This window comes from Bufo bufo, chromosome 1 (assembly GCF_905171765.1).
Source record: "Bufo bufo chromosome 1, aBufBuf1.1, whole genome shotgun sequence".
Lineage (NCBI taxonomy): Eukaryota > Metazoa > Chordata > Amphibia > Anura > Bufonidae > Bufo > Bufo bufo.
Window position 1 is genome coordinate 290,211,673 of NC_053389.1, and position 16,927 is coordinate 290,228,599.

At 41.0% G+C, this 16,927-nt stretch overlaps 1 protein-coding gene across 1 annotated transcript in view; it reads right to left on the reverse strand.

Moving 5' to 3' along the window:
• Positions 1-16,927, reverse strand: part of LOC121005548 (cationic amino acid transporter 2-like) — a 112,978-nt gene that overhangs the window by 66,168 nt on the left and 29,883 nt on the right. Inside the window, exons 5-9 of the mRNA XM_040438354.1 lie at positions 8,219-8,594; positions 6,633-6,788; positions 5,980-6,145; positions 5,248-5,384; positions 4,555-4,777 (exon numbers count right to left, since the gene is read on the reverse strand). Of these exons, the coding sequence (XP_040294288.1) occupies positions 4,555-4,777; positions 5,248-5,384; positions 5,980-6,145; positions 6,633-6,788; positions 8,219-8,594 (1,058 nt within the window). The remainder of the gene's footprint in view (positions 1-4,554; positions 4,778-5,247; positions 5,385-5,979; positions 6,146-6,632; positions 6,789-8,218; positions 8,595-16,927) is intronic.

The window sequence follows — 16,927 nt, forward strand, 5'->3', positions numbered from 1 at the left end:
GGCAGATTTACCAGCAGATCATGTAAACCCATCACCACCATTTCTTTATAGCAAAATGGATTGTTCTGGCCTATTTATCACCAAACAGAACCACAAGGAGCACAAGAGATATGGACTAATATTTACATGTTTGAGCTCCAGAGCAATTCACCTGGAAATGTTAGAGGATATGTCAACTGACGCATTCATTAACGCCGAGATGTTTCGTAGCCATTAGAGCTACTGTCAGAGAGCTTAGATTTGACCAAGGATCTAATTTTGTCGGAGCAAAGAAAGAATTGAAGAAAGCTCTAAAAGAGATCGATAAAGAAAAAGTAACTGAGTATTTGTTAGAGAAACAGTGTGATTTTTATATGAATGCACGTGCAAGCCATACAGGAGGAGTTTGGGAAACACAAATCAGAACTGTGAGAAATGTGTTAAGTTCAGTGTTGAAAAAGAATGCCAGAAGAATAGATGATGCTTCACTTAGGACCCTATTCTATGAAGTAATGTCTATTGTTTAAGTCGTCCACTTACAGTTGATAACATAAACGATCCAACAAGTTTGGACCCTCTAACTCCCAACCATCTACCTCACCTTAAGTCTGATTACATACAGCCACCGCCTGGTAAGTTCACCAAAGAGGATTTATATGCTAAAAGGAGATGGCGAAGAGTTCAATATCTATCAGATCAGTTTTGGAATAGATGAAGGAAAGAGTACTTAGCCAATCTTATGCTAAGAAGTAAATTGCAAGTGAAATGTCCAAGTTGGTGACATAGTGTTCGTGAAAGAAGAAGATTTACCTAGAAATCAATGGAAATTGGCCAAAGTTCTAGAAGTTCAAAAGGATGAAAAGAAACTAGTAAGAAGAGTGTTGTTACAAATAGGATGCTCAAAACTTAAAAAAACTCCACTCAAGTTGGAACGTCCTATACAGAAGTTAGTTGTTCTACTTGAGAGTGATAAAAGACACTTGGAAGTTGAGAACCTGATGGAAAATTCCTCAAATTTATGTTCAAGTCCTAACACTAAAAACATAGAATTATAGTTAATTTTGGTGGGAGTGTAGCTAGTCGGCTAAAACCTGTCCTAGGTTGCTAATATAGCTTGTGTGTTTATACAGCTAGACCTGCCAATGTTTGTGTGTTAAAGACAAAAGCAGAGTTATTTACTGTGACTTAATGTTTGGATGTCATATAACAGTTATATTGTGTTTTCACAGAAGCAGAAAAGATAATATGCCTTTAAGATTTATTATATGGATGTGAGGTAAGCTCAATGACACAGCAGACACAACAGAAAGCATAGAGTTAAACTGTTGTTGCTGGGCAGGAGTCTAGACCAATCACAGCCAGCCTCACACACAGCAGGAGTTTTGACCAATCACAGCCAGCCTCACACACAGCCTGTGTGGGAAATTCCCCTACCAGGAGCAGCTAGAATCATTACACCAGAGGAGAGAAGCTGAACAGACATTCACTCCACTAAGAGCTGTGTTTTATGGAAGCAGAGAGGCCAAAATAGGTATTTAAAACAGTTATATAATGTTCCTACTGTTAATATAGTGATTAGAACTGTATACTGAACTAGTTATATATGTATTTACTTACAGTTCCACCAATTGCAAACTACAAAGTTCACATACAAATTGAAATTCAATATTGCAATCCAAATTTCATACAACCATACCAAATCATACTCAACCAATATGCAAATAATTACAGATAACTGCATACTGCAAATTGCGACCAAATTCAGCAAGTAGAACTATTAGTTAGACCTCATATATACCTCTCAGAGAGTTATTTAAGCTCAGTGCTTAAATAACTTAAAGTGAGAGTACAGATAGTCAAGAGAGAAATATTTCCACCATTTTATGTTGAATGACAAGATTGAACAGTTGAACAACCATCTTATGCATACCGCCAGTTTGTGATATCTTTTCAACACATGTTATGTACATGGACTATCTGCTAAGGAGGCGGCAGTGTTATATATAAAGAAAAGTTGAAGTTAATAAAGAAGTTATTTCAAGCATTTGGTGTGCTCTTTAAACCTACTGTTTCCATAGAACGGCGCTAGAGGAATTACAGAGTAATGTAAAAATTATTCTAATGCCACAGCTCAAAAGGCACTTCATAGTGCTGCGCCTGCCACATTAACCATGTGTGAAAAATAATGCATTATTATTACAGTATGGGTCATCAAAAAAGCAGGAATATTAATTTATTTTAGATAATACATTTTATAAGGAGATTTTGTCATTTTTGTCCCACAAGGAGTCTTAGTCATGTCTTCTCTTCATCGCTGATCTAATACAATTCAGTAGCTCTGTATTGTGGCATTAGACCCTGCCTTTGGGCATTATAGGTATACAAAGATGGCATATCTGGGGACATTTATTAGGCCCACGACTACCATGGCAGTCCACCATAAAAACCATGCATTTGAGCTGCGCACAACATTGAGGGAAACAATGGGGTAATAGCAGGAGCCCCCTACCTCTGTCTAACCCCTTGAACACTATTGTTATAGACAGCAGCATGGGAGGTTAGATGGTCAGGATTAGCGTTCTCTCCAATCCCTGATACTGCAGTAGTGTGTCAACTGTAATATACTGCTGACACCTACTGTGAATGATGCAGGATCGGTTCTTGAGACTGCTGCATCTCTCTGGTGTAAATGTATGGTGCATGGAGTTACCTGGCTCCAGTGCAGTACACTGTTTGTTTTCTCCTGTGTGGCAACTTGTTTGCCTCATGTGTAATTGCACCACCAACGTATTTTAATTGTGCTTTATGTAATATGTATGAATAAAGATAATTTATTATTTCCTATCCGGACTGGCCATTTTTGGTGTTTGTAATTGGGGTAATATCTGGATGATATTGATCTCTTTCCCCTACATACAGTGGCGGAAATAATTATTTGACCCCTCACTGATTTTGTAAGTTTGTCCAATGACAAAGAAATGAAAAGTCTCAGAACAGTATCATTTCAATGGTAGGTTTATTGTAACAGTGGCAGATAGCACATCAAAAGGAAAATCGAAAAAATAACTTTAAATAAAAGATAGCAACTGATTTGCATTTCATTGAGTGAAATAAGTATTTGAACCCTCTAACAAAAAAAGACTTAATACTTGGTGGAAAAACCCTTGTTTGCAAGCACAGAGGTCAAACGTTTCTTGTAATTGATGACCAAGTTTGCGCACATTTTAGGAGGAATGTTGGTCCACTCCTCTTTGCAGATCATCTCTAAATCCCTAAGGTTTCGAGGCTGTCTCTGTGCAACTCTGAGCTTGAGCTCCCTCCATAGGTTTTCGATTGGATTAAGGTCCGGAGACTGACTAGGCCACTCCATGACCTTAATGTGCTTCTTCTTGAGCCACTCCTTTGTTGCCTTTGCTGTATGTTTTGGGTCATTGTCGTGCTGGAACACCCATCCACGACCCATTTTCAGTTTCCTGGCAGAGGGAAGGAGGTTGTCGCTCAGGATTTCACGATACATGGCTCCGTCCATTTTCCCGTTTATGCGAATAAGTTGTCCTGTGCCCTTAGCAGAAAAACACCCCCAAAGCAAAATGTTTCCACCCCCATGCTTGACGGTGGGGACGGTGTTTTGGGGGTCATAGGCAGCATTTTTCTTCCTCCAAACACAGCGAGTTGAGTTAATGCCAAAGAGCTCTATTTTGGTCTCATCAGACCACAGCACCTTCTCCCAGTCACTCTCTGAATCATTCAGGAGTTCATTGGCAAACTTCAGACGGGCCTGCACATGTGCCTTCCTGAGCAGGGGGACCTTGCGAGCCCTGCAGGATTTTAATCCATTGCGGTGTAATGTGTTTCCAATGGTTTTCTTGGTGACTGTGGTCCCTGCTAATTTGAGGTCATTAACTAACTCCTCCCGTGTAGTTCTAGGATGCTTTTTCACCTTTCTCAGAACCATTGACACCCCACGAGGTGAGATCTTGCGTGGAGCCCCAGAGCGAGGTCGATTGATGGTCATTTTGTGCTCCTTCCATTTTCGAACAATCGCACCAACAGTTGTCACCTTCTCTCCCAGCTTCTTGCTAATGGTTTTGTAGCCCATTCCAGCCTTGTGCAGGTCTACAATTTTGTCTCTGACATCCTTGGACAGCTCTTTGGTCTTTCCCATGTTGGAGAGTTTGGAGTCTGCTTGATTGATTGATTCTGTGGACATGTGTCTTTTATACAGGTGGCTAGTTAAGACAGGTGTCCTTAATGAGGGTGACTAATTGAGTAGAAGTGTCTAACCACTCTGTGGGAGCCAGAACTCTTAATGGTTGGTAGGGATTCAAATACTTATTTCACTCAATGAAATGCAAATCAGTTGCTATCTTTTATTTAAAGTTATTTTTTCGATTTTCCTTTTGATGTGCTATCTGCCACTGTTACAATAAACCTACCATTGAAATGATACTGTTCTGAGACTTTTCATTTCTTTGTCATTGGACAAACTTACAAAATCAGTGCGGGGTCAAATAATTATTTCCGCCACTGTATATTGGTGTTTACATGTAGAGGGGTTAAAGAAAAAAATCTTACCTTGTGGTCAATGCACACAAAGAACCAACGGCTACAATGTATTTGGCTACACTCCACCCAACGTATTCAAAAGCAGCTGGCAGGGGACTCCGAGAATCCAGGAGATAGTATGGCATCATGAGGGTAAGAGAAGCAGAGACTCCAAAATATGCCAAGAAGCAAATGGACAGGGATACCACTATTCCAAGAGGTATTGCTCTCTGTGGGTTTTTCACCTCCTCTCCTGAAAATGGATGACTTTATTTACAGATCGAGATACAGTATATAAATCACTATTCTGTTTTTTTGGGGGTTTTTTTTTTTTTTTTTGCTCTACTCATATAGACAAATTAATTGCGGAAAATATAAACTCAGTACTTATTTGCGTCCACTATATTTTTATCTAAATAGATGCAAAATTCCTCACTGATTAATTTCTTAATATATTACCTTACATCTTGATGGCAGTTAAAGCCCTATTTTAATATATCGTATATATCAGAGCCATATCGGAAAGTCTTTAAACAAAGTTTTAAGTATTTCAATATTTGCTGATGTTAAAAAATGCACTACATGTGTGAACATAGGAGAATATACAGAAAAGTGGAACCCATAGCGTAAATTAAAAATGTGGACCTCTCTTGGAGCTGGGTCTTATCTCCCAATGTTTTGATAGCAGTTAAAGCCCTGTTTTACCATGTAGTACATACATACCTGTGGTAGCAATGCAGTCAAACCCAACAAAGGCATAGAAACAAGTAGCTGCTCCAGCCAACGTGCCACTAAAACCGAATGGCATGAATCCACCAACTCCATATGTGCCAGTTATGTTGCCACCTGCAGAATGGTTACTGTTGGTATGATGGTTAAAACATGTCTCTCAATTAAGTCATATTATATTGAAATTAATTTGAAGTTATATTGAGTGCTACATTCTAAAGGTGTGAGACATTTGGGACCTCTACATTGCACTATTGTTACAAAGCATTATAGGCATTTTGTCTGTAAGGAGTAATATCAGAAAGTCTTTTAAAAAGTTTGCTTATTTTAAAAATGAAACAATGTGTGAACATAGGAGAATATACAAAAAAAAATTGGAACCCATAGCATAAATAAAAATGTGGACCTCTGTTGGAGGTCCTATCACCAGATATTGTGGTACCAGTTGGTCCAAATGAAGCTCTCCCATTCCCTTGCTTTCACTTTTGTGGAGAAGGAGTCATGAGCCCCCAGGTAGTTCCCCACTTGCCGATGATACAAAGGAAGAGCCCTGAGCAGGTTTACATGGCCCATGAGTAGATAGAATAGAACCAATTTGACAACAGAATTTAACATTTATGGCTAATGTCAGGAAGATTCATGGTATCTGCTGCAGGTTTGGCACTGGCTTTGTTATAATACAAAAACTAACTAGTCATAGGACTGTAGATACAAGATGAAGAATACCTCATGGTCTGAATGGCTACATTAAGTTCTTGCTCTGTAATCTCCCAGTTCCTCAGGTCACCCTTAACACATCCACTCACTATAACAAATGCCAAGACAATCATGTTGACGGTTGTGAAGACTTTATTCACTGTGGTTGACTCCTTCACACCAAATGAAAGAAGCCCTGGAAAGAACAAAAAGAGACCATATATGAAATGCCTTTAAGAGGCTGGCTCACAAATAACTATTTATCACCCTAGAATATTTGATAATATATAATCACTGGGCGTCTGATTGCTGGAACAGATTAATATAAAATAAGAGGTATTATATCAGGGATCAAGGAGTTCTCTGAAGTAGGCTGACTGGCTCAGGGTTCAGACCATACTAGACAATAAGTACATAAAGTAATTATATATAGCATATGCTAGATTTCACCCCTATGATCTGCTCTTTGGGTGGCCATTTGGTCAGGGCTATTCAAATTATTATTGCTAAGCTGCAATTCCAGGCACAGCCCATGGACAGGAGAGATTCTGTGATGTGATGTGGGGCAGACCCTCTTTTCTAATCTAATACAATCCTTTTATTTGTGAATAAAGTATGTTTTCAGTTGTTTCTTCATTGTTTGCTTCAATAAACACTAAATGGTCATACAACCTTTTTAATACCTGCAAGGATGAGTATAAGACAGACAGCGAAGATATCAGGGTATTCTGCCAACCCTGGCACATCCATAGGCATTGTGCTGCTGAAAAACTTTCCGATTTCCTTTCCAACAAGCTCATCAAATGTAGCGCTCCAAGCCCGAGCAACACTGGAAGTGCCTACAAGACAACACTTGGTGGTTAGGAAGTATTGAAAAAACAGCATACTGGGTTTATCTCACTCATGGTAAGTGCCCTTTAAATACAGTTCCCCTGCCTAATGTGCTTATAGACAATTAGTTTCTTCGAATTTATTATAAATTGAATACAATTTTATAATAAAAGAATGTGGACTAAAGGAAAGAGAGGGGATGTCTGAAAGCCCACCTGACAGAATTGACTGTGAATGGCATTCAGCAGTTCACTAGTATTGGAATACATGCAAGCTACAGATACCAACCGAGGCAACATTTTCATTAAAAAGAAAAAATAATTTAATTATATACTTGAAATGTAAACTTTATATGAAATACAAATGTGAATGTTCACAGATACTCTTTACAACAGTCATGAGAAAGGGGTAGTCTTCAAAATCCTCTGGAGAGGACTTCAATGTTGTAGGCATGCTTTGTGGCCTGGACAGAGGTTACTGTACAGGGAGGGGGACGAAGTGGTGGATCCCGTGTTATCTATCTGTAAGTAAGTGTTACCTGTCATTTTAATCAAGCCTTTGATGAATGCTGAGAAGTGATCTCCATGGAACAGGAAGGGTCAGCTGATTATGAGGCTCAGTGACCATCGTAAAAACAGCAAGATTTCAGGATTTTTTTTAAATATAGAAAGTAACAAGGAAAGTTACGAAAAAATGTTTAAAATGTTTAAAAAATATGTTTGACATATCAATTTAAACAATAGGACATTTACCTTCTACCTTCTACTATTTCATGGAGTGGAAAAAACATGGGTACCAAAAAAGTCAACCTAGAAACATCTATATTCTACTGCTGTGTTTTTTTGCAACATAATATACTGTCATTGTGTAGCTTATAGGGTAAAAGTATAATAAATAAAAAAATAAAGGAGTTGTCTCATCATTGAAATATGCCACCAATGTCAGATAGCTGTAGGTCCCACCTCTGCCATCCGCTCCTATCTTGAGCGCTAGGCCCCCCAAAGTGAAGGAGAGCACACCATGCAAGCACAGCCAACCTCCGTTCACTGCTTTAAGAGTTCCGAAAATAGCTGGGCACTTGCTCGGCTATTTCTGGCAGTCTCATTTTAGCATTGAATGGAGAGGTGGCCGTGTTAGGTGCGCTCTACATTCACCACTATGAGACTTCCGAAAATAGTCACTCGGCTATTTTCGGAAGTACCATAGCAGTAAATGGAGAGTATGCCATGCATGCATGGTGCAGTCTCCTTCACTTAGGGGAGCCCGTTCTGGACATAGAAGAGGGTCCAAGAAGTGGGCATATCCTAGCGATATACCATGAATGTTGAGATGGGTATAATAACCCTTTAAGGTAATATTTATGTACATTGGTAAAATAAGTTATGACAGCATTTATGTTTTTTTTGTACAGAACACAAGGGGATAATTCAGCTCTTGCCTATGACATATGAAAGTATCAGATTCCATCCAGTGATAAAAGCCAAGAGCTCTCCAACTGTTACATAGCTGTATAAGTAAGCAGACCCAGTAAGTGGTACCCGAGCACCAAACTCGGCATAGCACAGTCCAGCAAGCACTGATGCCAGAGCCGCAATCAAGAAGGATAAGATGATGCTTGGACCAGAATCCACCTTTGCCACCTCTCCTGCTAGGACATAAACACCAGCCCCTAAGGTGCTTCCTACTCCCAGTGCCACCAGGTCCACTGATGTCAGGCATCGGCACAGGCTGGATCCCTGTGTGCCATCTATGTTTATTTTTTTGGTCCTTGTTAGGCTTTGGTAAAAGTAATGTAGGGCATCACAGGACGGCATCTGAAAGAAACAAGTTTAGAACATAATCAATGTGTGATATTAGGAGGAAAGCATACAGTACATATGTAATCATACACTTTACTCTTGTTTGCCTTGTTTTTAAGTCCGTTTTCTAAAATGTTAAATTATTGAACTTTTTACTGTAATAGGAAAAAATTATATATATTAATAGTGTATATTGATCCAACAAAGAACAGGATTCCACATTGACTTAGACACAGTACTGTAATTAGATCAACACTTCAAGTCTGAATTTGGACCATGTATAGTTTTCCATAATTTTAATACTGATCGTGGGGGTCTGACACCCGGGACCCCTGCCAATCAGCTGTTTGAGAAGGCAATGGCGCTCCTGTGAGGTTTTATGCCACCCACCAGATCAAAGCATTATTTTTTTTAAATTAAACATTCAGTAGCTGCTTATTCCAAAATGAGGTCCATCAGTTTTATTCTTTAGCTCTCTCTTTAGTCATATGCTATACCTTGATAAGTCAGATTTTCAACATCTTTTCCATATCTTTTTGTCTCGATTTTCTCACTCTTACTATAAATTTGTCTTTGTTCTATGTTATGCATCACTCCCATCATCCCAGGATGTGATTACCCACTATTCCCATGCTGTGTATGAAGGGGTGGGATTCAAATTTTTAACAACAGGTTCCCTACTCAACGGTGGACATGTGGCGTGACGACACTTGTTTACGTATACATACACCATATACAGTGCCTTGCAAAAGTATTCACCCCCCCTTGACTTTTTTCGTATTTTTGTGCCTCACAACCTGGAATTAACATGGATTGTTGAGGATTTGCATCATTTAATTGACAGAACAGGCCCACAATTTTGAAGATTTTTTATTTATTTTTTATTGTGAAGCAAGCAACAAATAGGTCAAAATAACAGAAAAAGTCAATGTGCATAACTATTCACCCCCCTAAAGTCAATACTTTGTAGAGCCACCTTTTGCGGCAATCACAGCTCCAAGTCGCTTTGGATAAGTATCTATGAGCTTGCCACATCTTACCACTGGGATTTTTGCCCATTCCTCCTTGCAAAACTGCTCCAGCTCCTTCAGGTTGGATGGTTTGCGCTTGTGAACAGCAATCGTTAAGTCTGACCATAGATTTTCTATTGGATTGAGATTTGGGATTTTAGGCCATTCCAACACATTTACATGTTTCCCCTTAAACCACTCAAGTATTGCTTTAGCAGTGTGTTTGGGGTCATTGTCCTGCTGGAAGATGAACCTCCATCCTAGCCTCAAATCATGCAAAGAGTGGTACAGGTTTTTCTCAAGAATATACCTGTATTTAGCACCATCCATCTTTCCCTCAACTCTGACCAGTTTCCTAGTCCCAGCTGCTGAAAAATATGGGGATGGTGATCTTTGGGTGATGTGATGTGTTCGGTTTGCGCCAGACATAGCCTTTTCTTTGGCCGAAAAGTTATATTTTAGTCTCATCAGACCAGAGCACCTTCCTCCATACATTTTGGGAGTCTTGCATATATGCCTTTTCACAAACTCACAACGTGCCTTTTTGTTTTTAGCTTAAAGTAATGGCTTTCTTCTAGCCACTCTGCCACAAAGCCCAACTCTATGGAGCGTACGGCTTATTGTCGTCCTATGTACAGATACTCCAGTCTCTGCTGTGGAACTCTGCAGCTCCTCCAGGGTTATATTAGGTCTCTGTGCTGCCTCTCTGATTAATGCCCTCCTTGCCCGGTCCGTGAGTTTTGGTGGGCAGCCGTCTCTTGGCAGGATTGCTGTTGTGCTATCTTCTTTCCATTTGCTTATGATAGATTTGATGGTGCTCCTGGGGATCATCAAAGATTTGGATATTTTTTTATAACCTAACCCTGACTTGTACTTCTCAACAGCATTATCCCTTACTTGTTTGGAGAGTTCCTTGGTCTTCCTTGCAGTGTTTGGTTAATGATGCCTCTTGCTTAGGTGTTGCAGCCTCTGGGGCCTTTCAAAAAAGGTGTGTATATGTAATGACAGATCATGTGACACTTAGATTGCACACAGGTGGCCATTATTTCACTAATTATGTGACTTTGTAAGGTAATTGGTTGCATCAGAGATTTTTATGGGCTTTCTAAACAATAGTTTAATTTATATATTTTTCTCATTTCACTTCACCAACTTAGACTATTGTGTTCTGATCCATCACATAAAATTCTGATTAACAAAACTTTGAACTTAAGGCTGTAATGTAACAAAACATGAAAAAAGTCAAGAGGGGGTGAATACTTTTGCAAGGCACTGTATATACTGGAAAATATACACTCTTTATTTCACAACATATTGTCACGAGGGTGTCGAGGACCACGCCTGACTCCGTTATACCCGGGGTCAGGAAGTCGCAGCGGTTGGCTGCACGCTCTATTTAAGATAGGGCTGTTTTCCTTATGGTAGCTTTCTGGGTTTGCTTAGCAAACCCTTTTGGCTCACTCAGGGATCCGTAGCTCCTTCTCCTCAGCTGTTCCTTGTCCAGCACTCCCAGACCTCCTTATATTTCTCTCTCACACTTCTCTGGTTGCCAGAGATAGAGCTTCCTGCCTGGACATCTATTCTGACCTTCTGGAGCTGTGTTGCTGCGTTCGCTGGTAGTTGGTCCAGTACGCTACCCTCCAGATCCCTGTTGGACCTTTTTGGTTTATTGTGGTCGCCCACCTGGGTGTATGTGTTTGTATGTTTTGTCTGTCCTCTCCCTGGTGTTTCCCTCTTAGTGATAGTGGTGTGGACTAGCGATCCCACCGGCCTGTTCACTATCCAGGGCTCATATTAGGGAAAGCCAGGGTTTAGGCACGCGATCGCCGCACGGGTGAGGAACCCGTCTAGGGACGTCAGGGCAGTCAGGTGCCAGCCGCAAGGTGAGTTAGGGGTCACCACCTTTCCCTCTCCCTTGGGCAGGGCTTTCCCTGTTTTCCTCCCTGTGCGTGTCGTCGGTCATTACACATATAATATATAATAATATCAATGCGATTAAAAACGCAGCCATCGGGCGAAACGCGCGTCAGGTAGTCATTGGAGGTCACACCAGCCTGCGGTCGGTATTGCATACTCTTACTTGTTGTTCTATCCACCTTGAACTTTGCACTTTTTCCAGTTCTGTGACTACATGGGACATGATTTGATGGACCTTAGTTCCATTTCTGTACCTTTGATCGGTTGTGTGGGATAACATTGACAATATTTATATGGATGTACTGTTGTGCTGATGTTTGACCTGCCATATGCTGCTGCTTAGGATCTGTTTTTAATTGCATTGATATTATTATATATTATATGTTGTGAAATAAAGAGTGTATATTTTCCATTATCTATTGATGCGTTGTTACTCATTTGGTGTATGGGGGTATCTCCACGCATGTACTATAACCCTATGTGTATGGGTGTAGTAAGGCACTGTATATGCAACGCATAAATACACCATATATACACTACACACACATACCACCCAACTTTTATAAAGCCTAAGGAGCTAAACTATGGAGTGGAGGCGCTCATGTCCAGCTGCTGCCACCAGAGCACCGGATCGGGATTAAGCCGGTAACACTGTTCTCCGATCCGGTTGTAATTTTAACAACCGGATCTGGAGAACCTGAGGGAACTGGCTGAATCCCATGCCTGTGTGTATGAGTAAGCACTGTGAAGAACTCCCTTTGGACTGAGACTCATTAGATGCAACATAAGCTTTACTAAGACGACACTTTCAAAGGTTTTAAAGGGAACCTGTCAACTACTTCTTGCTGCCCTCTCTGAGAGCATATTGATTTTAACAGTCAGCATTATCTATGATCTTTTGGTGAAACTCACAGTTCACTCCTTGCAGCGCTTGACGGAAAGAAAGACTATACATATTCATGTTATGCAGGCTTACCTGACCCATTCCCTGTCCACCAGCCAGATGTCAGCTTTCTCTTTATTAATACTGTGCATAGGGAGAAATCTGTCTACATATCATGAATACATCAGACTCACTGACTGCATGCTGCATGGAATAAGATGTATAGTAAGTTCTCCCAAACTTCAGGGTGTTGTCAAATAAGTGACAGACCAATGAAATCAGCATGTCTGCCACTACTTTATGCTGCAATAGCTGACAGGTTCCTTTTAAAATCGATATATAAAAAGAAGGACGTATATATGTGTGTATGTATGTTCCGCGATCACTCAAAAATGCAACCATCGATTTCAATGAAACTTGGTATACACATCCCTTGCTACCTGGAAATAAATCTTGTGGGGGGTCACAGCTCTCTAGAACTTACCGTTCCTGAGATATTCCCAAAAAATGACCTGCATTAGTCAATACGAGCCTGCAAGTCTTTCTCTTCATATGCCAACTGCCATACACACGTCACATGTCCCTTATCAGCCAATAGAAGCTCGCAGGCCCTTAGTCTCCACATACACACAGTTTTACTCCAGGTTTTCGTAAAACAACCAGCCATTTTTCTTCACTGCTGTAAGTCAGCTTTAGGCTAGAGCTACACGATGACATGTGTCACGCGACAATAAGTCGCACAACTACATTGCTACATGTGTCGCATGACATTGATGTCGCACCAATGTCGCTCGACAATATTTATAATGATAGTCTATGGTGTTGCACTGAGACATGTGACATGCTGAAAAATTGATCTTGGATGGATTTTTGCAACTGTCGTGTCGCAGTCGCAGCATGTCACATGTCGCAGTGCGACACCATAGCCAATCATTATAAAAATTATTGAGACAAAATGTCGCGCGACACATGTCGTCGTGTAGCATTAAAGGGGCAGGGCGCTGTGGAGGTCACTGTTAAAGGGGCAGGGCGCTGTGGAGGTCACTGTTAAAGGGGCAGGGCGCTGTGGAGGTCACTGTTAAAGGGGCAGGGACTGTGGAGGTCACTATGGATGTTACTGTTAAGGGGGAAGGCCGCTGTGGAGGTCACTGTTAAAGGGGCGGACACTGTGAAGGTCACTGCTAAGGGGACAGGGGCCACTATTAAAGGGGCAACTGCTGTGAAGGTCACTGTTAAGGCAGCAGGATACTGTGAGGTCACTGTTAAGGGAGCGGGGTACTGTGGAGGTCACTGTCAAGGGAGTGGGGTGCTGTGAAACTCACTGTTAAAGGGGCGGGCTGCTGTGAAGGTCAAAGTTAAGGGGATGGGCTGCTGTGGAGGTCCCATTTTAAAGTGGCGGGGCACTGTGGGGGGGTCAGTGTTAAGTGGTGGGAGACTGTGGAGGTCACTCTTAAAGAGGGCGGGGTATTGTAGATGTCACTGTTATAGGGGATACTGTCGATATCTTTTAACGACACACACAAACATTAAATGAAATAGATGAAATATACCCGTGCGAAGCCGGGTCCTTCTGCTAGTTTTATATAATGAGACAGGGATCTGTTCCTTTAAAAACGCATATGTATTTACCATGAGAAACATGAGTGAAAAGTTAGAAGGGCTTGTCTTACTAGCATCATATCTTTAGTTTTTACCAAATCCCTAATAGTTACAGTATGACAGTGTACTATATGTTATCGGATCCCATTGGCTTATAATGATTCATTGATGTCTCCATCGGTTTCCTGCTTTTACTATGGAAACAGCGTCACAGAAGCATCACCAGCATCACTGAGCGTAAAACGCAAAGACCATAGAGGCAAGCCAATGCAGTAGCAGAGAAGGTCCAATCCTGGTCAGTCCCATTTACTTCACTATTGGGTGGTAATTAACTTTACAGGACTGCCCTCTACAGAGGAACTGCACTGTTAGCAAACAAGGTCATAAGAAGGGTATGGAGGCAAGCAACAGGCTCTTCGAAAGCCTACAGAAACCTGATAGAACAGATTCTAATTGTGGCGTGAACAGAGCCAATGAATAGTGTTGGGTGCAAATATTCGAATCGCGAATATTAATCGCGAATATCAACACTTCGATATATAGTGATATATATTCGTAATTTCGAATATTCTAGATTTTTTTTTCATCAGTAACCTCCCTTCTTGCTTATGGGCCAATGAGAAGGCTGAATGTCTTTGTCTGAGCTTAGCAACATCCCTAGCAACCAATAGGAAAGTTACCTACCCCCTTACTATAGAAGGACCTCCCCAGCAGCCATTTTCTGCAGTTTTTTAAAGTTCTGAGAGACAGCAGTGTCATTGCTGTGCTCTGTGCTTTCCACTCATTACATTAGTTAGTTAGTTAGTTAGCTTATATATATAATACAGATAGTTAGTGGGAGATAGTCAGTGTAGGTTAGATTGTGATACAGTGTAGCTGATAGGTTCCAGTGCAGGGTGTTAGGTAGTGTGATAGGAATTACTGTTTCTCTGCTGTCCATACATACATGCTACAGACATAGTGCTGTGATGTCACAACAATACTTAGTGCACCAATCAGTAATAAGTAGTCAGACCTGCTAAAATGTGAAGTTTCACGTATTGCACCAAAATATTTGCATCATTAGTGACAATTAGCGCAAGTGTGAATATATTGGAGCACTCTATCTGCATATAAAGCCATTTTTAATGTTCTGCCGTGCCAACCATTTTCTCCAGTTTCCGGAAACTTCTTGCAGCTTGGAAAATGTAGCAAAAGTGACCCACGCCTGTATTTCACGCACATTACGGGAATATTACATTGACTATTTTCGCAATCAAGAAAATAATTGCAAATTTGAGAATACATGACGAATATTCTACAACATATTCGCTAAATATTGCGAATTCAAATATTGCCCCTGCTGCACATCACTACCAATGAATAAACCTTGGCATAGATGGCTGGACTAAGACTTCTTTAACATCTGCGTACTGGTCTCCAGCAGGCTTTCCCAGCAGAAAATATTGCCAGGTATCGGCCGGATCTCTGCCGGAAGCCATTGTGGTAACATCCTGCTATGCTGGATCCAGAGAGCTAGCTGTAACGCTAGTGTGAAAGTAGCCTGAGCCAGGCCGGAATTTATAGTACTAAAAAATTAATATTAGGGAGGGTCCACATCACGTTTTTTATCTACATTTAGCATGTACGTCAGGGAACTTCTAGAGGTACACACTAAACGTGTCCATAAGGTTTCATTAGCAAGACAGACGACAAAAGAGTATCCTTTTGCCCTCCATCTGGCTGGTATCCGTCAGTATACTGCAAAGAATACCAGCATGTTTTCTGCCGGAACAGCCTGCCAGAAATCAAACTGGAGATGAGAAAGTAGACTTACATTTTTGCTGTTTCCACTTCCAACTGGACGGCTATATCATAAAGTGAGCGCTGTTTGATGATAAGCCAACTGGGGATTATTTACTGCATTTATATTATTTTAATTTGATTGCTGGGTATATTTACATGGAACTATATTTATGAATGATCGTTCATCCGATTATCGCCCTGTGTAAAAGGAGTCTAGTGGGGAGGGTGCAAAAATAACACCTTGGCCCTGATGGCCGAGGGGTCCTAAAGGTCTCAAGACCTGTATTATACATGGCACATTGAGGGCCCTGTTGATGATTTTGCATTGGGGGCCAGGGCCTTTAAGTTATGTCTTTGGGTGTAATTCTCTGTCCTACTGTCCCGAAACGACCTCTAGCATTCTCACAGTACTTGTCAGGTAATGAAATAAGTCATAGTGATTTCACACTAGCACAGGACAAACTTCCATCTGTAAGCAAGTAACGTACGTGTCCCAGCAGCATTGTTATTCCTTCTCCAACTGCGGGACCAGAGTGGAATATTAAGTACATTTCAGAGACCGCTGAAAGTTATGGAAGATATGCACATGGCAAAACGCTGGGACACAGAGATAGAGATTGCCGTGTTCAAAATGCAAAGGGTACGGCATGAATCATTATTATATTCTAAAATAATTCTAATTACATATAGTATTCCTTCTTTACTATATGAAATTCTCTCCCCATTGTCAGCAATTTTGCACTGGCAGTGAGCAGTCCAGGATAACACAGCCCCTCAGCATTTTCAATCCTGGGACAGGCAGAGGAGATCATGACACCCCCAGATTGGAACTAGAATTAGTACTTTATAGAAGGTTCTTCAATAGCAGCCCTACTTGTCCCTCAACTTTCTTAAAGGGCATCTGTCAGCAGATTTGTACCTATGAAGCTGGCTGACCTGTTCCATGTGCCGGTCCTGTGCATCTGTGCCGGTCCTGTGTTCATATGTGCCCGCAGAGCTGAGAATTTTTTTTTATATATGCAAATTAGCCTCTAGGAGCCATTACACCTAGAGGCTCTGTTCTCTCTGCAAGTGCCACGACCTCTTCACTTTGATTGACAGGGACAGGCAGTGTAAACATCATCACGTCTGGCCCTGTCAATCAAAGTGCAGAG